Here is a 25,723-nt window from a genome sequence, read left to right as displayed (position 1 = left end):
AGGAGTCCCGACTCCTGGGTCCCTGGATGAGGTGGCAGGTGTGCCGCTCCCTACATTGGGGTCAGAGCCAAGTCTACCAGGCTCGGAGAGCAGGGGGCGGGAGCCCGGACTCCTGACTCCCCGAGGGGGAAGGAGACGGGGTCGCTGTAAGGTGGTTCAGGGATCGTGGAGGGGGCTGCCGGGAGAGTACAAGTCGCCACACCTGGATAGAAGCAAGAAACCAATAGGGGGCGTGCTAGGACTCCGGACTCAAATTTCGGTCTCGCCTCCGGGGGCGTGGCTCCTAGGAGCCCTCGAATCCTGCCTCTTAAAACTCAGGACGCCCTCCCGGAACGCTCAGTCCCATCCTTTGAACTCGTAGGCCTCGCCTCCTTGGAGCAGTCCCGCGGAGCTCCAAGGCCTCTTGGGCCCCGCCCCCACGCGGCCAGGCCCCGCCCCCGGAACGCCGGGCCCCGCCCCCCTTGCAGGAGCGCGCCGCCGTCATGGGGACACCTAGCAGCCCCGATGAGGGGACCCCGCCGCCTCAGGTCCCAGAATGCAATGAGAAGATTCAACCCCAAGGGGCCTCCCAGCCCCGGGAGCACCCCGAGTACCCCCGCCAGCAGGAGACTTCCGAGGTCCCGGCGGAGCTTCCGAGCGGCCGAGGAGCTGAGCAGCAGGCGGAAGAAGAGGAAGAAGTGGGAGAAGGCAGCAGCACTGAGAGCAGCCGCGACGCGGTGAGGGACCAGGAGGGCGGGAGCCACCGGGGATCCCAGAGCAGGTGACAGAGACAGCGAGAGACAGGCATGGAGAGATCAGATAGAGATCCGGAGACAGGGAGAGAGCCCCAGAGATATGGAAACTTCTGAGAAACAAAGACCCGGACACAGAGCCAGGGAGACTCAGACCCAGTGAAAGACAGAGACACCTGGAGGACCGGTATAGAGACCAGATGGACAGAATCCCAGAGGCAGGGAGACCGAGAGGCAAAGACTCAAAAGGGAAAGAGACACAGGAAGACCAGAGAGAGAGTGACCCAGAGATAGAGACTCAGAGAGCTTGATCTAGAGACAGAAACCCAGAAACAGGGCAGGGATGCTCAGAGAAACAAAAAATAGAGACAGAAACCTTGAGAGAGGGAGATACTCCGAGGAAGAAAGAGAAGTAGCAAATGAGAGACAGAAGACAGGTACTCAGTGGGAGAGACGAAGCCCAGAGAAACGGGGAAAGACTCAGAGAGACCTGGGGAGAAAGAGGGGGAGATCCAGGGCCTACCAGGACTTGACGCTCAGAGATAAGACCTGGTTAGAGAAAAAGAAACACCTTCCTTTATCCCCTCCCAGGACTGCGAAACCCTGGGGCCTCCTCTTGGGTGGTCACCAGACATACACTCTCCCTTGAATAAAAGCACAGTGGTTGAGTTAGGCTGATTAAGATCCACTGAGGGGGGTATGAGGTGGGGAACAGACAAAAAATCTATATAAAAACAAAAAATTTATATAAAAACAAAAAATTTTTTTTTTATTTATTTTAGAGAGAGAGGAAGGGAGAGGGAGAGAGAACATCAATGAGAGAGAACATCAGTTGGCCTCCTCCTACATGCCTCCACTGTAGATTTGGCCCACAACCTGGGCATGTGCCCTGACCAGGAATCGAACTGGTGACTTCTTGGTGCATGGGTCAGTGTTCAACCACTGAGCCACACAGGCCCGGTGGAACAGATCTATTTAGTGACTGCAAGAGGTGAGGCCTCTCCACTTGACTACACCCTCTCTCTTTTTTTAATCCTCACCCGAGGATATTTTTCTATTTATCTTCACCTGAGGATATTTTTCTGTTTATCTTCTGATAGAGTAGGAGGGAAAGAGAGGGAAAGACAGGGAGAGAGAGAGAAAAATATCGAGGTGAGAGGGACACATCAACTGGTTGCCGCCTGCACGACCCCGCCCGACCCCGACGAGGGCTGGGACGAACCACAACCGAGGTACATGCCCTTGGTCAGAATCGAACCCGTGGCCCATTGATCCGTGGGCCGAAGCTCTACCGCTGAGCCAAACTGGCCACAGCTGACTACACCCTCTCTTATCTCAGGGGGAGGCCCCGCCTCCAGTACAGATCCCGGCCACGCCCCACACACCCTCCCAATCTAAGGAAGGGGTACGAGGCGCCGCGCAGCGGCTTCGAGGGCAGAAGCTGGAGGCACTGACTCGAGTGGCCCTGATGGAGCAGCGAGTGAAGGAGCTACAGCGCCAGAGGAAGGAGCTGAGGATCGAGGTGAGGCTGCAGACCTCATGGGAAGTCTCCAAGCCCTTTCCTCCTACGGGATCCAATTCCAGCCGCCTCCTCCCCCAGACCTCCAGGCCCCAGCCCTTGCATTCTCTCCGCAGATGGAGGTGGAGGTGGCCCTGCTGCGGGGTGAGCTGGCTGGGGAGCGAGTGGCCGCCCGGCGGGAGGAGGAGCAGCTCCGGGAGCTCCTGGAGCAGCAACAGGTGGACACGGGGCAGTGCTGCCGGGAGCAGCGGGAACAGGTCTGTTTGTCCTGCTGGGTCTTCATCATCAGTTTCCTTTCTTGTGGGAGGAATATTCCTGGTGGGGCTCCTGGGACCAGGGGCTCCTAGGATTAGGGTTACCCCTATTTCCTTAATGGGGATACTTGGGCTGGGATGGGAGGTGGTGATGGAGAGGTGCATCTCCTTATTTCCCTCCTGCCTCCCTGACCATGATTTTGGGGCCTGAATCACTGGTGCCTCTTCCTTTGCCCCTCTCTCTTTGTTAAACTAACTTTCTTTCTTTCTTTTCTTTTTCTTTCTTTCTTTCTTTCTTTCTTTCTTTCTTTCTTTCTTCTTTCTTTCTTTCTTTCTCTTTCTTTCTTTCTTTCTTTCTTCTCCTCTTCCCTCTCTCTCCCTTCTCTTCTCTCTCTCTCTTTCTCTTTCTCTTCTCTTCTCCCTTCCTTCTCTCTCTTTCTCTTCCTCCTTCCTTCCTTCCTTCCTTCCTTCCTCTTCCTTCTTTCCTTTCCTTTCCTTCCTTTCTTCTTTCTTTTCTTTCTTTCTTCTCTTCTTTCTTCTTTCTTTTCACTGAGGACATTTTTGCATTTATCTTCAGATAGAGTGGGAGGGAGAGAGGAGGGGAAGAGATAGAGAGAAACATCCACCTGAGAGAGACACATCCACTGGCTGCCACCCACACAACCCCAACCAGGGCCGGGGACAAACTGCAACTGAGGTACATGCCCTTCATGGGAACCAAACCGAGAACTCTCTGGTCCGCCGGCTGACGCTCTAACTGCTGAGCCAAACCAGCCAGGGCTCTCTTTGCTCTTTTAAGGTCATATCGTGAAAAACATGAAGTCAACAAAAATAGAAGAGTCAGATGGCTGCCATGTGGCATTCACTAGCTTCAGCAGTGCTTAACTTCCATTCCTGTTTCATGTCCCTCAGTTTGCGTCCCTATCCCTAGTTTTGAAAGCTCAGGCATCCTATTACTTTTAAATAAGAACCCCTTTTAAAAAACATTATCACCATATCATCATCATCCCTTAAGAATTAGGAAGTTCTTAATATTGTCTTATTTCCAGTTTTCATGTTTCCAGATTGTCTCAAAAATGCCACCTGACAGCCACTTAACAGTTGGCTGTTTGAATCAGGTCCCCAAAAGGGTTGAAATGCCCTATGTGTGTTGTTTTATTTCTAATAGCCCCTACCTCCTATTGTTTTCCATACTATGTGCTAGAGAAACCAAGTCCTCTGGCCCATGGTCAGGATGTGGGCCGTGTTCCTTTGCTGTGTTCCTCTTCCTGCGGCAGGTGGTGGGTTAGAAGTACAGGCTGGATCAGATTCAGATGTGCTTAGTGCTTCCAGTGCACTGGGTCAGGGAGATGTTATCTCTGGTGGTCAAGATCACAGTGAGGTCACTCTGATCCCTTCGTAATAATCGCTTACCTAAAGGCTTTAACATCCACCCATTGGTGGTCATTGCTTGGATCAGTTAACATTATAGCTTAGAAAATGGTAACTTTGTAATTCTATCAGCTTTTCTCTTTGCCCTTTCCTTGTATGTTGTAACTTCCTTGGTTTGGGTCCTGGGTCCTTGTTCACCTTCAAAAAGCCTTAATTTCTACCAGCCCTGATTTCACTCCTGTAATCTAGACCTCTGTGTCCTGTTTCTTAATGTACTGGTTCCTAGATGCACCTTCCTCCCCCAGGACCCAGGAGTCTGGGCCCCCAGCCCCTCCTCCCTCAGACCCAGAAACCCAGGCTCCCAGCCCCTCCTCCCTCAGACCCAGGAGTCCAGGCCCCCAGTCCCTCCTCCCTCAGACCCAGAAACCCAGGCTCCCAGCCCCTCCTTCCTCAGACCCAGGAATCCAGGCCCCCAGCCTCCTCTTCCTTCAGACCTAGGAGTCCAGGCCCCCCAGTTCTTCCTTCCTCAGACCCAGGAGTCCAGGCCCTTCTGTCACAATAACCAAAGCTGATCTCAGCAGCTCCCTTTTCTACACTGTCCCTATCTTGCTCTCCCTTCCGTCACCAGGCCAGAGTCCTGGACCTTGCTCTGCACACCTCCCTATCCTTCACACCCAAGCCTGTCAATCAACTTGTCCTGTCCTTTCTGTTCCCTGATCCTCTGTCTCGAGTCTATCTCCTTTGCAACCCTGCACCCCAGGCCCAGTGTAGGTCTCATCCTCATTACTTGGAGGACTCATGAAGGAGCTGGTGTCAACCCCTAGAATCCATCTCCCAGAGGGATGATTCCACACCTAGGTTCTACTTCATCCTTTCAATCCTTCCATGGCTCCCCATTGCTCCAGGATAAGGGGTCCTTAGCCTGGTTGACCAAACCCACATGAGCTGCGCCTGCCTTTCCACTGCCCTTTCCCTCCACCACGTCTTCTTCCTGCCTGACCAGAGTTTGTCTCTAAACTTCCCATACTGTTCAACTTCTTGGTGCATTTGCAACATGCCATTCCCTCTGTCCAAAATGCCCTTCCAGCCCCCTCATCTCCCTAGGTCTAAATGCTCTCTGATTTTTGAGGGTCACCTTAAAATCCTTACATCCAGGAAACCTTGAATTACCCCAATAGAAGTTGCTCCCCACTCTGGGTTCTTATAGTCTCTGCATTTCATTGCTTTGATTGTCCCAGGCTGTAACTGTCTGTGTTCTGCCCTGGAACCCAGGGACCATGTCTAACCACCCGCCCCGCCCCCAGCCCCTACTCTGGGTCCCAGTATCAGTCATCCAGCATGGATATGTTTTGCATTCATTCATTTCTTGAATAACTGTTTATACGATGCCTTCTCTGGGTAGGCCAGTACAAGAGTGAACCAGACACATGGGGTCCCTGCCCTCACGGAGCTAACCCAAGGCCTGGCCCTTGCTGGCCTCTGTGTCCATCCTTTGTGCTCAGGGGAAGGCTAAAAGCCTGGCTTTTCTTTCAGGAGCAGAGGCGGCTGAGCCAGGAGCGGGATCGCGTGGAAGGCCTTCGTCAGAGACTACAGGAGGCCCAGAGACAGCTCGACTCACAGCCAGAAGACCAGCACGAGCGGCTTCTGCAGGGCGTGCAGGAGGTAAGGGCCCTGTGGACCCTCTCAGGGACCCGGTGTCCAGGTCCCTTCCCCATCAAGACCCAGAAGTACAGGGCTTTAATCCCCTCATCCCCAGAGTCCCCTAACCCCCAGGACTCAAGTCTAGCCCCTCAGTGCCTCTTCCCTCTTTGACCAGGAGTCCTGGCTCAGCCCCTTCCTCTCCTGAGCCCTAGGGTTCCAGGCTTCCAGTTCTGTTGCATTTCTGCCAACAGATTAGGGAACAGCTGGATGCGGCCCAGCGTGCCTATGAGGACCTGGAGTTCCAGCAATTGGAGCGGGAGAGCCGACAGGAGGAGGAGGATCATCGGGACAGCCCTGGAGCATGGGTGCTGGACTCCAAGGTCCAGGAGCTTCAGGCCAGTGTGGCACAGCACAAAGTAAGCTGGGCTAGACAAGCCTGCGTCCCTCACATCACCCTATGTCTTTTCCACTCCGTGTCTGGCCCTTTCTCTGTTTCCTACCCATGTCATGTTCTTCATAATAGTAACAACACTAGCTGGCATTTATTGAGCACTTACTGTGTGCCAGACACACAGCAACATTTCATGGGTATTTAGTCATGGAATCCTGACAGCAATCCTAGGAGGCAATCTGATTTCTTCCCATTTTATAAATGGAGAAACTGAAGGTCAGGATATTCACATCATCTTTTCCGAGGTCACTTAGTTTGTAAAGGCTGGAGCTCTGAACCTACTCAGTCTTCACCACTACACTCTATGCCTGTCAAACCCTGGGCCAAAAAGATGCTGCCCCCAGGCCTTTCCTCTGTCTCACACAGCTTCTGTCCATCTCTGCTTCTGCCTTGTCTTCTTTCTCTGCATCTCTGTCATCTTGGGATCCTGTCTGGATCCTTCTTTTTTGTATCTATTCTGGTTTGTTTCTCTGTCTATCCCTTTCTCCCTCTCTCTCTCTCTCTCTCTCTCTCTGGTGACTCCCTCTGGGTCTCTGTGTCCCTTGGTCTCTGTCTATATATCGAATCCTCCATCCCCTCTTCTGGACCCCCAAAGGAAGAAGGGAGCTTAACTCTCAGCCCCACCAGCCCCTCCCAGGCACCCCGGTCCCAGGGTCTCTGTTATGGGGTGGAGCAAACCCCAGGCTGCTTTTGTGGGAGCCAGCTGGGGACCCTGTGGCAGCTGAGTAATGAGGACACTGGGGATGCCCTGCAGCGCCGGATCCAGGTGTTGGAGGAGCAGCTGAAGTCACTAGGGGAGCAGATGGCAGCTGAGAGCCGGGGGCTGAGCCGGAAGAAGGAGGAGGCCCTTCAGGCCCTGACACAGGTAAGTGGCTTCCAGCCCTACTGTCCTACTTGCCCCATGGCATCCCATCTCCTCTCCGTGCTGGGGTGGCCCATTCCCACTCGGAGGTGTGGCAGTCTGTGATGTCTTGCTTTCCCCTAGGAGCGGAGCCGACTGCTCGAGCTTAATTGCCTTCAGGGAAGCCCTGGCGGAGACTTCTCTGAGCCCAACCAGGCCCTCACTAAGGTATGGGGATTTCATGCAGGTGCTTAGACACTCCTCCCTTGGGATCCAGGATTCCCAGCCTCTAATCCTTTTGGCCTTGGACTCGGGAGTTGGGGACCCCACCTCCTCCTCCTCAGGGAACAGGCAGTCTCTGCCCACAGTCCTCACTCATGCTGGGAGGTTGGTCAGTAAAATCACAGTCCAGCCCTCTTGTGACTCTGGGCCTTTGTTGTTTTCCATCTGAGAAATGGGCTGGCACTGCAGACATTGGCCGGAGCCTCCTGGAACTGATGGGTCCTCTGCAGTCTCTCCAGCCCCTATTACTGCCACCCTCTCCCGTAGCTGCTGTTCACGCAGAAGACAGACCGCCAGTTGCTGGTGCTCCAGGACCCCACTGCGCATGCTGCCGCCTCCGCCTCTTCCTGCCTCTTCTCGGTTCACAGCTCCCTGCAGGTGGGCCCCCACCCCCACCCCGTCCCACTGGTCACTGCTTCTCCAGAACCCCCACTGTGGCTTTCTCTGCCATGGGGGACAGGGAAGGTTGATCAAGGGGTATTTTTGGTGTTATCAGTCTCCAGCGTTATGTTTTTCCTTCTGCCTAACACCCCACCCCTCCCCTAGAGAAATGGGAACATGTGCGCGCAGGAGTAAATTTTAAAACATACAGGGCAAGAAATATCAGGTGATCTCACTTAATTGTGGAATATAACGAACAGAACAGTCTGGGGAATTGGGTAGACCCAGAGACGTGGAGGTAGGGTACAGACTGACAACCCTCAGAAGAGGGGGTGGTGGGGGGAGGGGAGAGAGAAACCACAGAACTTATATGCATGTACGCATAACCGATGGACACGGACAACAAAGCCGGGGATGGGGTGGGGGGGATGGGGAGGAGGGTGTCAATGGGGAAAAAAAGGAGAAACATCTGTAACAAAAATAAATTAATAAAAAATTTAAAATAAATAAACAAACAAACAAACAAACAGGGCATATTGATAAGAAGACCTCCTCTCCTCGCTCCACCGGCCCACAGCTTCCTCCCCAGAAGCAGCACAACTTCTTGTTTCTTGAGGATCCTTCTTTCCAGATTTTCTAACACATGGGAGTCCCCACTTATTAATGGGACAAAGGTTTTTGAATAGGTTGCTACTGATTGTTTTCAACGAAGTAGAGTAGACCGTGGCGGAGTGTGGTGCCTGCGGCGGGGTGAAAGCCAGGCCACAAGTTTTGTTTCAGTTGTGTGGTAAGCGCTTAGAAATTGGTAGGTCTTGTTATATCATGAAACTGTTTTTGCAAAAAAGTGTATATGAGCTGTGAGTTGGCTTTTATTTTATAATTTACTACTCTATTGTGGAGATTGCTTTGCACCAATGCATTTAGAGTTGATTCATCATTGTGAATGACTAATAATAACAACGTGAATAGTGACAGCCATACTAATGACAGTTGATATTTGCTGAGTCTGTATTGTGTGCCAGACACTGTTTTAAATGCTTCATATGATTCACTGATTTGGTCTTGCAAAAACTCTGTGAACCAGGTTCTTGTCTCCATTTTATAGGCAGAGAAACTGAGGCAGAGAGGTGAAGTTACTTAACTAGCTAGTATGTGGCAGAGCTAGGATTTGAACCCAGGCACTCTGTTTTCAGAGCCTATGCTCTTATCTACTCTGGACTTCCGTGAGGACACGATTCTGTTATGTCTTTTTTTTTTTTTAATCCTCACATGAGGACATTTTTTGATATTTTGTTCAGATAGAGTGGGAGGGAGAGAGAGAGAGAGAAACATCGACGTGAAAGGGACACATCGAGTGGTTGCCACCCACATGACCCAACCAGGGCCGGGGACAAACTGCAACCGAGGTACATGCCCTTAGCGGGAACCGAACCCAGGTCTCTCTGGACTGCAGCCGATGCTCTAACCACTGAGCAAAACCGGCCAGGGCTATGTCTTTTTTTTTTAATCCTCATCTGAGGATATTTTTAAAATGATTTTAGAGAGAGAGAAACACCTATCAGCTGCCCCCCTTACACACTCCAACCGGGGATGAACCTGCAATCCAGGCGTGTGCCCTGACTGGGAATTGAACCCACAACCCTTTGGTGCACAGGATGATGCTCCAATCAACTGAGTAATGCTGCCGGGGCTGTCTTTTTCTTTTTTTAAATTTGATTTTAGAGAGAGAGAGAGTGGAAGGGACAGAGAGAAACATTGATCCGTTATTCTACTTATGTATACATTCATTGGTTGATTCTTGTATGTGCTCTGACCAGGGATCGAACTCACATCCTTGGTGTATTGGGACAAGCTCTTATCAACTGAGCTGCCTGGCCAGGACCTGGACACAATTCTACATGGGGGAATTGAGCCACCCTCCCTCTGTGGATGGTGATTTGAGTTTTTGCAGTTTTAGCAATGCTGTTATAAAGATCCATGTGTGTGTGTATGTCTTTGTACACACAATGATAACATTAATTAATCTTAATTATTATCATAGTGTCTAATATATATGTCACATAATATAATATACAATGTATTATGTTCTTTCTTATTAATTAATATTAATAATAATCACTTTTGAGAGATTAATGTAGGCTGGGGTCTACTTGAAACCTATTTTTTTGTGTGTGGTACATGCCCCTAGCGGGAACCGAACCCAGGACTCTCTGGTCCGCAGGCCGACATGCAACCGCTGAGCCAAACTGGCCAGGGCTTGAAACCTTTTTTTAGTTACTTTAAACCATATGGAATTGCAATTATTTGGAGGTGAAAAATAGTCAAGTATTGGCAACTTGACATATTATATATAATATATATTCATGAAATTATATATGTAAAAACATACCATTTCATTGTTTGCTCAGAAGAACCCCCAAAAGTAGGTCCTAGCAACTGGGTAAAGGGTGAGGAGATAATGTCTGAGAAATCAACTTTCTATCTGGTTTCCCTGGAAGCCTGATAAGGGTGGAGTATCAGCTGGGTTGCCAGGCAACCGACTTAGAGTAAATATGACCCTTATAAATAAGTTGCATATCTATAAATACTAGGTGGAAAGCTGTGTCCATTCCTATGGAGTTGTTTCCTGAGTTATTGGCACCTGTGGACATGAAGCCAGGTGGACCCTGTATCTGCTGATGTGGATCTCATACCCACCTGGCACCTGGGTGTCACGTGGGGGGCTGCCCAGGCACTCTTGCACGTACTTTGCATGAGGTCACTCATTTAATCCTTGCATCAACCACGGCAGGGCAGTGGGCCATCGCCTACTTTACAGAGGGAAGTCTAGCCTGAGAAGAGAAATGGCCTGCCAAGGTCACACCCAGTAAGTGGCAGAGCTAGGTTTGAACTAAATCTGTCTGTTTCCATGGCTTGTACCTTTTAGGAGTCTAGGGTTTCTAGATATCCTTCAGAATCCAAGTAGCCGTGATACATATCTGTGCCTCAGTTTATTTCACTGCAAAATGGGAATAATAACAGCATCCACTGGTTAATGGTTAAAGGCTTAGTGTGGTGCCTGGCACGTAGTAAGATGCTCAGTGAATGTGGGCTGCTGGTACTCTGATGACGGTTACAATTATTAGTGGTATTAAAATTATGGGCATCCTTCTATCCACTTCTGGTTTTTGTGACCCTATACTGGCTTTCTCACTGATGTCTTCATCTTGTTTTTTGTCTCCCAACAATTTATTCCTCACACAACAGCCCTCCTACTTCAGTCCTCCCCATTAAAAGCCTTCAGTGGCCCTGGCCGGTCTGGCTCAGCAGTTAGAGTGTCAGCCTACAGACCAAAGAGTCACGGGTTTGACTCTGGTCAGGGGCATGTACCTTGGTTGCGGTTGGTCTCTGGCCCTGGTCGGGTGGTGCAGGAGGCAATCAGTTGATGTGGCTCTATCACATCGATGTTTCTCAGTGTTACCCTCTGTCTCTCTCCCTCCCTCCCACTCTATCTGATAATAAGTAGAAAAATATTCTCAGGTGAGGAATAATAATAAAAAAAGGCCTTCAGTGGCCCTCTGGGCCTCCTCACCATGACCTACCAGCCCCTGCATGATCTGGCCCCCGTCCACCTCCCACCACTCTCCCCAATATTCTGCTCAGGTGCAAGAGCAATGACCAGCCAATACTCCATTCTTGTTCCTGTCTCAGGACTTTTGCACTTGCTGATTCTTCTACCTGGAACACTCTTCACTCAGTCTTCCCTGGCCAACTGTTATCTGTGGACCTTGGGTCAGTGTCCTTCAGAAGGCTGTCCCTGGTTGGAAGGTGACTCTCTTTTAATCCTCACCCAAGGATATGTTTATTGATGAGAGAGAGAGAAAGAAATAAAGAAACATGGATTGGTTGCCTTCTGTACTTAATCCTACCAGGGATCGAACCCACAACCTTTTTTTTTCTTTTTTATCCTCACCCGAGGACACTTTTTTTGCATTTATTTTCAGATAGAGCGGGAGGGAGAGAGGGAAGAAGAGAGAGAGAGACATCAATGTGAGAGAGACACATTGAGTGATCGCCACCCACACGACCCCAGCTGGGGCCGGGGACAAAACTGCAACGGAGGTACGTGCCCTTAGCGGGAACCGAACCCAGGCCTCTCTGGTCCGCAGGCAGATGCTCTAACCGCTGAGCCAAACCGGCCAGGGCCACAACCTTTTTTTCATGTACTGGGACAACACTCCAACCAACTGAGCCACCTGGCTGGGCAGAAGGTGACCCTCTTTTATAATTCTCTATTCTCTTCGCTCCCAGCAATTTCTGATGATACATTTATTTGTATGACTGAAACAATTCTATAAAGAGGAGCTTACCTTCATTTACTATTTTGTTACCCAGGGGTAGGATTTTTGTAGGAAAATGCTTGTTGGTTTCACTTTATTCACCTGTCTTCAAAATCAAGTTGTTCTCTTGCATCCTCCCAAAGTAACCAAGTTGATTTTCCTTTACTGTTATTATTAATCCATCTACTATGGATTAAATATATTTGATAAGTTACAATCTATAGCAGTGAGTATCCTTATTGGTGCTCAAATTATGCAACTTTTTATTCTTTATTATCCTTACAGAGCTGTTGCTATTTTTTGCCTTTAAAAAATGATTTTTAGCTTGATTGCCCTCATATATGTTTATTGCTACTTTTTGGTAATGTTTTATTTTGAAATAATTTAAGAGTTACAGAAAAATTACAGAAATAGTAGAAAGAATTCTTGTGTAGCTGTCATTCAGATTCTGTAATTAACATTTTACCACATTTGACATCTGCTTTATTATTCTTTCTCTGTCTCTACACACACACACACATGCACACACACACAATTTAGTCTTTTCTCAAGTGTGATTCCCTTTATACCTAAATACTTCTGTATTATTACCTCAGGTCAAAGCCATTCCTTTTTTTTGTTTTGTTTTTTAATTCCTCACCTGAGGATATTTTTCTACTTATTATCAGATAGAATGGAAGGGAGGGAGAGAGAGAAACATCGATGTGATAGAGCCACATTGCCTGGTTGCCTCCCGCACAACCTGACCAGGGCCAGGGACAAACCGGAACTGAGGTATGTGCCCTTGACCAGAATTGAACCCGCGACTCATGGGTCCATGTGCCAATGCTCTAATCACTGAGAAAACCTGCCAGGGCAAGGCCATTCTTTCTTCTTTTTTTCTTTAATCCTCACCTGAGGATATTTTTACATTTATCTTCAGACAGAGTTGGGGGGGGGGGGGGAGAGAGAGAGAGAGAGAGAGAGAGAGAAAGAAACATCAATGTGAGAGAGAGACACCAATTGGTTGCCACCCGCACGACCCTAACTAGGCCTGGGGACTAACCGCAACTGAGGTACATGTCCCTGGCCAAAATTGAACCCGGGACTCTGGTCTGTAGGCCGATGCTCTAATTGCTGAGCCAAACTGGCCAGGGCAAGGCCATTCTTATACATAACTGCAGTAGAGTGATCAAATTCAGGAAACTAACATTGAGATGATACAATTAAAACCCCCAGATCTTACTCATATTTTGTTAGTTGTCTTACTAATTTTTTTTCCTAGCAAAAACCAAAGAAAACATTTGTATTCTGCTCCAGAAACACAGGTTGCATTCAATTGTCATGTTTATATTTTTTTTATTTTTTTTTATCCTCACCCGAGGACATTTTTCCATTTTTTGTTCAGGTAGAGTGGGAGGGAGAGAAAGGAACAGAGAGAAAGAGAGAGAAACATCGACATGAAAGGGACACATCGAGTGGCTGCCACCCGCACGACCAACCAGGGCCGGGGACAAACTGCAACCGAGGTACATGCCCTTAGCAGGAACCGAACCCGGGTCTCTCTGGACCGCAGGCCGACACTCTAACCGCTGAGCCAAGCTGGCCAGGGCCATGTTTATATTTTTAAAGCTAGCATTTCCCTTGTTCAAAGTTCAAAGGGCATGGGAGGGTCTTCAGAGAAAAGGCTCCTCCACTATTATTTCCATCCATTCAGATCGTCTGCTGGGGGCGGCCAGGGGAACCAATTTCTTGTAACTTCTTGGAGGTATTTTGTGTTTACACATTCTGTCCTGTCTATACTCTCCCTCTCTTCATGCATAGACACGTCATCTTCACATTGCTCCGTACTTGCTTTTTTCTTGAAGATTCTTTTCTCTCTGGATAGAGAGCATCCCCTCCCTTTACTGTATATGCTGCAGAATTTTTTACGGTGTCGAAGGTCCCTGGTGTATTTACCCTGCCCCCTTCTATGTGTACTATGGTGGTCTCCAGGCTTCTGGGAGAATAACCTTGACCTCAGGTCATGTTGCACATGTATGAGTCTATCCATAGGATATAGTCCTACAAGTGGAACCAGGGCTCAAAGATTTATGCATTTGTTTAAAAAATAAAATAAAATTGCCCTGGCCGGTTTGGCTCAGCGGTTAGAGCATCGGCCTACGGTCCGGAGAGACCCGGGTTCGGTTCCCGCTAAGGGCATGTACTTTGGTTGCAGTTTGTCCCCGGCCCTGGTTGGTTGTGCGGGTGGCAGCCACTCGATGTGTCCCTTCACGTCGATGTTTCTGTCTCTCCCTTCCTCTCTCTTCCTCCCACTCTATCTGTACAAAAAAATGGAAAAATATCCTCGGGTGAGGATAAAAAAATAAAAAAAATAAAATTAAATTAAAAAAGCCAACTGGCCTCCATTAAGGTTGTTCCAATAGACCCCCGACCCCTAATTTGTGGGAGAGTGTCTGGGTTTCCCACATGATCTCCACACTGGGTTTTTGCTTTATAGTTTTATCAAAATATAATTCACACACCATATACTTCACCAGTTAAGGACTATAATTCAGTGGCTTTTAGTATATTCACAAAGTTGTGCAACCATCACAACTTTAGGACATGTCCATTACCCCCAAAGAAACCCAGTACCCTTTAGCCATCACCCCTCAGTTTCCTCTTTCCCCCAGGACCCCGGCAACCACTAATCTACTTCCTGTCTCTATGGATTTGCCCATTCTGAACATGAAACTCTGGTCCCCTGTGACTGGTAGCTCTCACTCGGCATCATGTGGATATAGCTTTTGGATCTGTGTCGGTTAGATGGTGGTTTTACTTGTCAGTCAGTCCTCTGACTTCTGGTTGAGATTGAGCATCTTGTGTGTTTTCAGGGCTCCATCGGCCTCCAGAGAAATGGAAGCCTGTCCCGGAAGAGGGGAGAGAGAATGAGCCAGAGGGGGTCCCGGCCTCTGTCCCTCCATTGTACTGGTGAGGACCTCCATCCCCACTCACCCCCCCCCCTTCCTGCAGTGCAGAAGAGAAGAACTTGGCATGGATGTCAGTTGGGGGAGAGGTGGAAAAAGCTTGGACAAGGGAGAATCCCAGCCTCCTAACCCCACTTCTTCTCTCCCAGGACCCCTGGAGGCCTCAGCCCTCCCACCAGCAGCCAGTGACTCTGGGAGACACCCACTCTATCAGCTGCTGAACTGTGGCTCTGGGAACAGGTGAGACATCAGGGAGAAGGGGGTAAGATGGGGGGAAGAGGCAGGGCCATTGTAACCTGTCCTGGCCTCTGTTCCCTCCTCCTAGCTGTGGGGCACTATACCCAGACATCGCCCGCATGGAGCGGCTCCTGCAGCAGGCCGTGGCAGAGCGGGAGCGGCTGCTCAAGGCCAGGGTGAGACCCCAGGCCCTCCTGTTAGGATCAGGAGATCCAGCCCCACCTCCTCCCTCAGACCTGGGAGTCCAGGCCCCCAGCCCCTTCTCCCTCAGACCCCGGAGTCCGGGCCCCCAGCCCTTCCTCCCTCAGACCCGGGAGTCCGGGCCCCCAGCCCTTCCTCCCTCAGACCCCGGAGTCCGGGCCCCCAGCCCCTCGCCCTCAGGCCCGGGAGTCCGGGCCCCTAGCCCCTCCTCCCTCAGGCCCGGGAGTCCAGTACATTTTTCTCCCAGATCTTATTGGTTAGTATCTTCACTGACTCCATCCTGAACCCACAGGAAGGAACGAGAAGGAGCACAGAAGGTTCCTCAGGTCCCGCTGTTCCTGCCATTATGGTCAGTCTCCTGCTCTCACCCCCTTTCCCCTGCACCTTTTCACCTCCTGGCCTCTGCTCTTTCTTGTCTCACCCTTTTCTCTCCAGTGGCACAGAAAAGTGTCCTGGGCTTGGCAAGGGAAGGGGAACTAAAAAGATGTAGCTTCCGTTCCCATTGTGATTGTACCCACACAGCATGTCCTTGGGTAACATGCTCCACTTCTCTGTGCCTCAGTTTCCTCCTCTATAAGTGGATGACGATGTCAGCAGTTCCTGCAAAATGAGGGCAACTACATCCTGGGGCTTTAAAACATTATTTAAAATGTTTTATATGTTTATTTTTGGTTCTTTTCTTTTTATTGATTTTTAGAGAGAGAGGAAGAGAGAGATAGAAACATTGATGAGAGAGAACATCGATTGGCCACCTCCTGCCTGCCCCACATTGGAGATAGGGCCCACAACCTGGGCATGTGCCCTGACCGGGAATCAAACAGGCGATCTCTTGGTGCATGGGTCGACGCTCAACCACTGAGCCACACCAGCCGGGCCACAATGCATTTTTAAAAATGTCTCAAATCTTTCAGATTAAGAGTCCTCTTTCTCCACTGTTTTTGTTTTTTAATTCTCACTCAAGGATATGTTTTTATTGATTTGAGAGGAAGAGGAAGGGGGCGGAGAGTGAGAGAGACATTGATCTGTTGCCTCCTGCACACGCCCAGACCAGAGATTGAACCCGAAACCTAGGCGTGTGCCCTGACCAGGGATCGAACCCACAACCTTTTGGTATATGGGACAATGCTTCAACCAACTGAGCCACTTGGCCAGGGCCCCACTTTTTTTTTTTAATGTAATTTTTTCATGGAAAGAAATTGAGTTCTTTACCCTGTATAGTTTCTCACATTCTGGATTTAGCTGGCAGGCTCCATATTAAAATGTTATTTTTACCTCTGTTAATAGCATGAATACATTTGTGTTACAAAGAACATGTCACTGTGGGGAAAGTGAAGGTCACCTTAAAAAATTTTTTTTTTATCCTCACCTGAGGATGTTTTTGCATTTATCTTCAGATAGAGCAGGAGGGAGAGAAGGAAGAAGAGAGAGGAAGGAACATTGACGTGAGAGAGACACATCAATTGGTTGCCACCCACATGACCCCAACTGGGGTTGGGGACAAATTTCAACTGAGGTACATGCCCTTAGCGGGAACTGAACTTGGGCCTCTCTGGTCTGTGGGCCGACGTTCCAACCACTGAGCCAAACTGGCCAGGGCTGAAGGTCACCTTTGAGCCCTCCTCCCTTTCACACCTCTGGAGGTGCAGATGTTTTCTCTTGTTAAAAAGTCTTCAAATCTTCTTACACTTTTTTCCCCCCTTTATTGATTTTAGAGAGAGAGGAAGGGAGAGGGAGAGAGACAGAAACAATGATGAGAGAGAATATTGATTGACCGCCTCCTGCATGTCCCTCACTGAGGATCTGGTCCTCAACCTGGGCATGTGCCCTGACCAGGAATTGAACCGGCGACCTCCTGGTGCAGGGGTCAACGCTCAACCACTGAGCCACACTGGCTGGACTTCTTACACTTTTTTATATACACTGATCAAACCATATTTTGTAAATTTCTTTTTCTTGAAAATGAGCACATCATTCCCAACCTGCTTTTTGTTTTCCCGACCACTGCTGCTTTCATTATTCATTTCAACCTATATTTATGGGGTGTCCCTGGTGCAGTGGCTCCTGAGTGGCAGCAGTGACCAAAATGACAACCCCTGCCCTCCGGGAAGCTGGCATTTATTGGGGGGGGGGGCGGGGGACAGACAAAAAGCTGCATCAGTCAGTAAGATAAGGTGCGTGTCAGGTGCTGATGAGAGCCAGGAGGTAAAAGAACTGGAGCGGTGGCAGACCTTCGGGTCATCAGCTCATTAAAAATGAAGCACCCTGCTTCATAACAGCATCATTTATTAACTAGGATCTCTGGGTTTGTGCTAAATGTAGAATCACCGGGTTGGAGACACTGACAGTAGGGAGCTCATCCTTGAAGCACCCCCCTGAGGACGAGTGCAGGAAACTGAGGCTCTGAGTGGGGTAGGGGTCACGTGGAGGTGACACGGGTGGGCAGGGTTGGAGCTGAGAGTCTCAAGCTCTTCCTGCTCTCCTGGATCAGGGTTGACTCTACCATGTCCTACCTGGGTGACCTGGGTGAGTCACCACTTCTCTAAAGCCTCAGTTTCCTCATCTGTCAAATGGGGGACAATATGGGTGGTTTGGAAGAAGAAACAAGGTGATCACTGTGATCACTTGGCACAGTGCCAGATGCACTGGGGGACCTTCCCTACATGTTGGTGATCTGTAGTATTACTGTGTGGATTTGGTGATATGACCCACATGCTTCCAGGCCCCAGTCTCTGCCCCTCTTGTGCATTCCACCTGCTCCTCCTCATCCCCCTTCTTGTCCTGTTCACTCTCCATCCTATGAGTCTCATTTGTTTCTCATCCCTTCTGGCTCTGGCATCGCTTCAGTCTTCTCAGCCCTCGATACTCGAAGTGTGGTCTGTGGACCAACAGCATCAGTGTTCCTGGGGCTTGTTAGACTGCAGAGCCTCACCCCACCCGAGGCCCCACCTGGAATGACTGAATCTGAGTTTGCATTTTAACAGACGCCCAGGGGGTCTGCTTGCACGCTGGCCTCAGGCATGCCCTGAGCCTCATGACTACGGGGTCAGACCATTTTTTGCAGGGATTATTCGGGAAGAGTGGGTACGATCAAGCTGAGCCTAGTAACAGTAGACACGTTCATGGCCTTAATTTAATTCTCCCCTTCATGGCCACCTAGGATGACACTGCCTGGGAGTCCTGTCCTGGTCAGCTCTGGCTGTATGACTTGGGCTTAGTGATAGCCTCTCTGAGTCTGGTTTCTACATCTTTCAAATGGGGATAATGGCCCTGGCTGGGTAGCTCAGTTGGTTAGAGCATCATCCCGATGCACCAAGGTTGTGGGTTTGATCCCTGGTCAGGGCACATACAAGAATCAACCAATGAATGCATAAATAAGAGGAACAACAAGTTTGTGTTTCTCTTCCTCTCTATCAAAAAAAAAAAAAAAAAAAAAAAAGGGGATAATAATGTACTTAGTCCCCAAGAGGGTTTGAGTGGGCAGAGCCATTATACCTATCAAGTGCTTAGCACAGGTAATAGTCATTAATTTCATCACAACAATAATGGAAATGGTGCTCTCATTTACTGATCACTTACTATTTGGTCCCTGTTTTACAGAGGCAGTACATGAGGGTCCCACTTTGGGGACCCAGTCCTAGGGGTTCCTCACCTCTCTGACATACCTCGGGTGTTTCAGGGTGAGCTCTTAGGTCAAGGAGCCCTGGGTTACAGTCCCATCTCTGCCATCTAAGCTCTGGGTGACTTCAGGTGGATTACTTCATCTTTTGTACCTCAGTTTGCTCATCTGTAATATGGGGCTCATAGTAACCCTGTTCCAGGGATGGCAGTGGGGAGTCAAGGAGTTGATGCTGGTAAAGCTCAGACAGTTTCATAGTCAATAGATGAAGCTATCAGGTTCATCTCCATGGTCGTCATTTAAAAATATACATATATTTGTATTGATGATTGGTTTTAGAGAGAGGAAGGGGGAGAGAGAGAGAGAGAGAGAGAGAGAGGGAAACATCCATTTGTTGTTCCAGTTATTTAGGCATTCATTTGTCGATTCTTGTATGTGCCCTGAGGGGGGATCAAACCAGCTACCTTGGCATATGGGGGCCAAGCTCTAACCAACTGAACTACCTGGCGAGGGCTCCTCACTGTATTATTATTTTTTTAAATCTTCACCCGAGGACATGTTTCCATCTATCTTCAGATAGAGTGAGAGGAAGAGAGACAGAGAGACACATCCATTGGTTGCCTCCCGCACAACCCGAACAGGGCCAGACCTAACCTTACCCAGGTATGTGCCGTTGACCAGGAATGGAACCTGTGATTCTTTAGTCCACAGGCCCACGCTCCAACCGCTGAGCCAAACCAGCCAGAGCCAGGGCTCCTCATTGTTAATATAACTGTTTAAAAGCTGTAGCAGGCCTCGCATGTGAGCTGCCCTGACCAGCTACCCTGCGGGCTCCAGGCTTCAGGACGCCCTCCTGACTCCCTGTAGTCAGCTGCCCCTTCTCTTCTCTCCCAGGCCCCGCCCACACTCCCACCCCGCCCTCCTGGCCTGCGGGTCTTGGATCTCAGGCAGCATCTGGAACGCTGGGGCCACAACCCCGAAAGCTGCCCACATGTCCAGGTGTCTGGGGGCTGCTGCCGTGGGCCCCTGGTGAAGATGGGCGGCCGCATCAAGACCTGGAGGAAGCGGTGGTTCTGCTTTGACCGCCAGGCCCGCCGGCTGGCCTACTACGCAGGTACACTCAGCCTGGCCGCTGTGGGCCCCCACACCCCTGGGAGAGTCCACTCCGCGGCCTTCTCCCCAGACACCTAGGAGTCCCGACCCCACCCCCTTCTCTCTTAGGCCCATGGATCTGGATCCCCAGGACTCAGGAGTCTAGGCTCCCACTTTCCACGTCCCCCAGGGTCCAGGAGTTTGGTCCCCTATTCCTTCCTAACCCACTCTGGGCTCCCAGCTCCCTTTTTCCCCGGGACCCAGGAGTCCAGATCTCCACCCGCTTCCTCCTGTGGAAAGCTTGCCTTAGTAACATGGACAACAGTTTTGTACAGTTCTGGCTCCCCAGACCTATTGTCCTAAGATACCCAGGGGGAGCCAGAACCCACATTTTCAGTGCCCTCCCCCACCTCCAGCACCCAGGAGTCTGGGCCGCTCTTGCTTTTTCTCTAGGGGAATCAATGAGTCTGACCTCTCCTGAGTCTCTTCCCTTGTCAGTGACCAAGGCATTCAGGGACCTGGGAATCCAACCCCATTCTCTAGTCTCGTCCAGACTCCACACCAGCTTCCCATTTAGCATCACCATTCATTCGCCTTTCAACCACAGTACTTGAGGGGCCTTCAGAATGTCACCATGTTCCTCACTCCAACCCCAATCTTAGGACTTGGGCCCAGTGACCCCCACCCTGCCACACACACACCCACGTCTCTGGGCTCCCAGCTCCCTTTTTCCCTGGGACCCAGGAGTCCAGATCTTCACCCGCTTCCTCCTGTGGAAAGCTTGCCTTAGTAACATGGACAACAGTTTGTTTCTCCCCCATTTCCTCTGTCAGATAAGGAAGAGTCCAAGCTCAAAGGCGTCATCTACTTCCAGGCCATCGAGGAAGTCTATTATGACCACCTACGCTGTGCTTTCAAGGTGAAGTCCCCGCTTAGTCCTGCCCTGTCCTGGTCTGAGTCCCTGCAGTCAAGCCGTAGCTAGTTCCCAGGAATGACCACCCACAGCCCCCACTGTCAGGGTATCAACAGGTTATTTCACTGCAGGGACCAAAAATTAAGAGTGCAGTCTGTGGCTCTCAGCCACTTTTACTTTTGTTGGAGTAAAAGATTTAGAGTGAAAATTTGGCAAAGCTGGAGATGAATGAAGTGGGTGAGGGCTGGGGCAGCCTGGGAGCATCTAGAGGAGAGACTGGTTCCAGCTACTGCCCAGAGTTGCGAAATAGGAATGCACCCCATGTCACACCTAGGAGTCCCCTAGAGGACTTAGGAATTTGAACTTTTATTACAGTGCAGTGCCAGAAATGTAAATGTTGGCAACTGGTACAATGTTTAGAAATAGTGTGGAAAGCACCCAGATGGGACATCAGGGAAGTGACTTCCTTTAGTCAGCCTTAGTTTTCTTACCTGCAGAATGGGCGCACTTCAACCCATTTCCTCAGAGGTGAGAAGGTTAAAGACAGATAATGGATGTAAGAGATTTACTGAATTTGGGTTTGGCAAGAAGTACTCAGTAAATGGGTTGTAGAACACACTAGCTTTCCCCAGTTACAAACCAGGGAGACCTACATTTTGGAGGGAGGAAATTTGAATTCTTACATTTCGGATATAGGAAAAAGTAGGCAGGGAGAAACAAACATGGGTCCTCCTTTTAAAGTCCTCTCTCCCTAAATTCTAAGCCCCTTCTTGTGTTAATTCATTTAATCTTTAGAGCCCAGTGAGGTAGGTAGCATTGTTTAGGAAGGCAGGTGGGGAAACAGATTCAGAGAGTCTCAGTAACTTGTCCAATGCCATACAGCTTGTGTACGCAGCAAGGCTGGGGTTCCAACGTCTGTGCCCTCTTAACCACCTCCACTCCCCCACTTATCCCAGAGCCCCAACCCTCGCCTGACGTTTTGCGTCAAAACCTATGAACGCCTTTTCTACATGGTGGCACCCAGCCCCGAGGCCATGCGCATTTGGATGGACGTCATCGTGACCGCAGCTGACGAGAACCATGTGCCCTGAGCGGCCCCACCCTCTTGGGGGTGGGGACGACCTGTGAGGCCACGCCCACTTCCGGGAATCCCGGGCCGGCCCCTTTGGAACTCAACCGGGAACTCTGCAGGTGCCGCGGCTCTGCTGGCCTGAGCCGCAGTGTTTTCTGGGCTGCAGGTGCCTTCCCCCACCGGGAAGCCAGCCCCGGGCCCTGTCCGAGGCAGGAAGAAGATTGCGGGGGCGGGAAGGAACTATTTATTGGCGCTCCTGTGATACCGAATTAAACATGGAGGAAAAACTGGTGGTGGTTTTTTTCCAACCCAGGCGTTCGGGCCCCTGGGCCCCCTAGGCAGAACCTAGGTATCTCTGAGAGCCGAGTGTCCCACAGCCGGTTCTCCCCTCTTTGAAAGTTGAGACTTTCAACAATAAGGCCACGGCTGGGAGAGGGGTGTGGAGAAAGAAGCACGCGTCCTTAACCTTTGACATTTTTTTTTTAAAGTTTGTGGAACCACCTGCTTCCACCCTTTTTTATTTGACTGGGCTCTCAGCAATTACTAGAGCTCCTGGGCTCCTGCCCTCCAGACCTTGGCACGTTATGCCCTCTGCTCTGCCCTTAACCAGCTAGCTCCTCATTCTTCAGGCCTTAGTTGGGAAGCCCTTCCTGACTGCCCAGGCCGGGTCAGGCACCCCTTTGAGCTCTCTGTCTCCTCTCTGTCCCATTCCTGAACACCTACATTATCACTGGTGATGGATTTTGTCCTTATAGACTGGGAGTTCCATGAGGGCAGAGCCAGGGCTGGCTGTCCTGGTCCCCAGTACCATAAGGCACATTTCATTCTGTGAAAGTGAAAAAAAAACCACAAAACTTCCTTTCACCTCACCTCTTGTTCTTTGTATATACTGTTCCCTTGCTTAGACACCTTTCCTCACTCCATCCAATTTCTACTCATCATTTGGGTTTTAGCTCAGCTATTTCCTTCTCCAGAAAGCCTTCCCTGATTCTCGTGGCTGAGTTAGATGTTTCCTCTGGGCTTCCTATTGCAGCTCTGATCACTCATCACAACTTTGACTGCTCTGGGACATCACTGCTGAGGAGTCTGTCTCCGTGCTGGATGGGAACCCCAGAAGGCAAGGACTGTGGCTGTTTTGGTCACTCTTGAGTCCTCCACGCACAGGACAGGGCCTAGTGCAAACTAGGTGTTTAGGAAATATCTAATAGTTGAATAAATTGGTCAGAATGATGCTGAGACTGGGGACAATGGTGAACAAGGCAGACATAACGTTATCCTTTAGGTCTGACCCAAGGTGTCCCTCCTTCAAGAAGCTCTCCCTGCTCCCTAGGCTGTGCCAGGGGTCTATTCTGGGCTTCCACAGTCCCCTGGGTTTCCCCACAGTGACTACTCTAGGCTGTCGCTGTGTGGAGACGGTCTCCCCTACCCCCAGCTCTCTAGAATGAGGCATTCAGCCCCTCTGACTCCCTCTGTTTGTCCTGTCCCAGGATTCCTTGAGGATCCAGAATTGGTAATTCTGAGTTTCAGAAATGCCGACACTCTAATCCCAGGCCCTCAGTGACCTCAGGTGCCCCTTGACCCCCACCTCCAGGTGAAAGACATCTGCATTCTTGGATCAATTCAGCCCCTCTGCAGACTGGGCACTTACTGGGTCAACTTCATGGCATGTGACCAGTGTAATTAGTTGACATGTTCTTGTGCTCAAAAGAGCCCTCTCAGGATTAATGCTCTGTGGTTGCTGTCTGGAAAGTCTTAACTTTGTATTTGAATTTGTGTTTTGTAAGTGAAGTCTGAAGGGATATGTAGAACAAGTTGGGGGTGTTGGAGACAAGTCTCCACCTCCTACCTCCCGGGGGTGGGTTCAGTCTGCTTTCCCCTCCCTGTGACCACTGCCACTCTTCAGCTTCAGCAGGGCCTGAATGTACAGTCAGGCACTTGTGCCTTATGGCATCTCAGGGTGGGACATGGCAATGGACACCTGTGGAAGGGGGACCCACCACTAGGCCACTCTAGGTGTGGGGCAGGGTCTCTAGACACCTGTGAGGGTCTGTGCTCACCTCACAAGTATCCCTATACCCAACAGAACATGACATTAAACACCATGAGGGGTGGGGAGAGATGGTGGAAGAAAGCATTTCTAGCCCTGGCCATGATGGCTCAGTGGTAGAGTGTCGGCCTGTGAAGCAAGGAGTCCTGGGTTTGCTTCCCACCAAGGGCAGGTACCTCGGTTGTGGTTCGTCCCCGCGCCGGTTGGGGTTGTGCGGGTGGCAACCAATTGATGTGTCTCTCATAACAATGTTTCTCTCTCTCTCTCTTCCTCCTCTCCTTCCTGCTGTTTGAGAAAATAAATGTAAAAAAATATCCTTGGGTGAGGATTAAACATAAATAAATAAATAAATAAATAAATAAATCACATTAAATAAAAAGAAAGCATTTCTAATTTTAGTGCTTATAATGGCACTTATTCCTGATTTTTTGAACTGGATCCCCATATTTTCATTTTGCACTGAGCTCTGACTCCACCCCTTCTCTGACACATTCCAGACAGTACATCCCAAAGGGAGTGGGTCTGAGGCAGGGAATGTCACTGGGCTCAGTGCCTGCCCTGTCCCAGGGGACAGGAAACTGTAGTGGATATGGCCCCAGGCTTGTCTGTGGCCCTGGAGTGACCTCCAGGGCTGGGGACCGCCTCCACACTGACCCTCTGTGCATCCATCGGGAACTGGATTCTAAATCCAGTGAGCTCTGCAGTGAGCTCTGAGGAGAAAAGCTGGGAAGAGTCACTGATCAGTTTGAGCAGAGGCCCCACATCCAAATCTCCCTCTGCTTTCTGGTCTGGGACCAGGTGGGGGTCAGCGCCCAGAATCTGGGCAGGCCTGAGCAAGAGAGGCTCCCCACCCTGGGTCCCATTCCCTCCCAAGACTCTAGTTCTTCTGGTCCAGCCAGTTGGGGTTCCTCCCTGAAACTCTCCCACGCGGCTAGGGCCTGCAGGGCCTCCGGCTTCTGAGCACACTATAGTATCACCAGCTGGCCTCCCTGAACTCCTCAAGAGATAGGGGTTTTTACCTATTGGCAAAGGAGGCAGCCGAAGTTCAGGGAAGGAGACACAGTTGTTTGAGGTCACACAGCAGGAGGATAGCAGAGGCAGGATTAAAACTCCAGACTTCATACTTTGCCCACTGCCTCACTTCACCATGAAAGACACTCCTTCCTTTATTATAAAACAGACACCTGAGGCTCAGAGAGGTGAAGACACTTAACACAGGGTCACACAGCAAACCATAAGTGGGGTTGGGATTCCAAGTCTGGGAGGCAGAGAGATGGGGGCCAATGCTGAATGACCCCACAAGCAGTCATTCACTTTCTCTGTCAGCATGATGCCAAATGACCCAACCTATGTGACTAAGGTGTTAGTCATTGTCGGGAATGGGGGTGCCCAAAGACATCTGGGGAACAGAAAATATCTTATGAACACAGCTGCTATTTTTACCGCTATAGATTAATCTTATCTATGAGCCAAGAGAAAGCAGGAGTAAAGCTGTAACTTTAACATATTACATAATATAATATAGTATAGTATAATATAATAAATAATATGATATAATATCATATAATATATAAACAGTCACATATATTAGCCAGCATATGGGGATGCTTAGTCATTTTGTGGTTTGCTAGTGCTCGTTAGTTTCTGTGTTCAGACACGGGGAAGCAATGGTCCTGATTGTGTCTCGCTCCATTCCAGTCAGTGTGGCCCTGTCTGATGGCAGTGGTCTGGGTTGGTGTGTCACAGAACACCATGACCTCACTGTGAGTACCAACCCAACTCCTAACCAGCTGTCAGGAGCTGCCTT

At 50.0% G+C, this 25,723-nt stretch overlaps 1 protein-coding gene across 1 annotated transcript; it reads left to right on the top strand.

Annotated features, from left to right (window-relative positions):
• The first annotated feature begins 482 nt into the window (after positions 1-482).
• Positions 483-22,084, top strand: PHLDB3 (pleckstrin homology like domain family B member 3). The gene is made up of 15 exons (XM_036275443.1): positions 483-716; positions 2,071-2,253; positions 2,367-2,507; positions 5,409-5,537; positions 5,768-5,932; positions 6,722-6,832; positions 6,953-7,036; positions 7,358-7,468; positions 14,646-14,742; positions 14,888-14,978; positions 15,064-15,151; positions 15,469-15,525; positions 19,687-19,906; positions 20,718-20,803; positions 21,754-22,084. The coding sequence occupies exons 1-15, from the start codon at positions 483-485 to the stop codon at positions 21,886-21,888; spliced, it is 1,932 nt and encodes a 643-aa protein (XP_036131336.1). The 3' UTR covers positions 21,889-22,084.
• Positions 22,085-25,723: the final 3,639 nt, after the last annotated feature.

This window comes from Molossus molossus, unplaced genomic scaffold (genome assembly GCF_014108415.1).
Source record: "Molossus molossus isolate mMolMol1 unplaced genomic scaffold, mMolMol1.p scaffold_m16_p_21, whole genome shotgun sequence".
NCBI lineage: Eukaryota > Metazoa > Chordata > Mammalia > Chiroptera > Molossidae > Molossus > Molossus molossus.
The sequence above is the reverse complement of the archived record's forward strand: the minus strand, read 5'-3'. Positions and strand labels throughout refer to the sequence as shown.

Coding starts and splice junctions, on each gene's coding strand:
- PHLDB3 (XM_036275443.1), top strand. CDS start 483: ATGGGGACACCTAGCAGCCCCGATGAGGGGACCCCGCCGCCTCAGGTC. Junction 5,538..5,767: donor TTCTGCAGGGCGTGCAGGAG/GTAAGGGCCCTG, acceptor TTCTGCCAACAG/ATTAGGGAACAGCTGGATGC. Junction 15,152..15,468: donor AGCGGCTGCTCAAGGCCAGG/GTGAGACCCCAG, acceptor CTGAACCCACAG/GAAGGAACGAGAAGGAGCAC.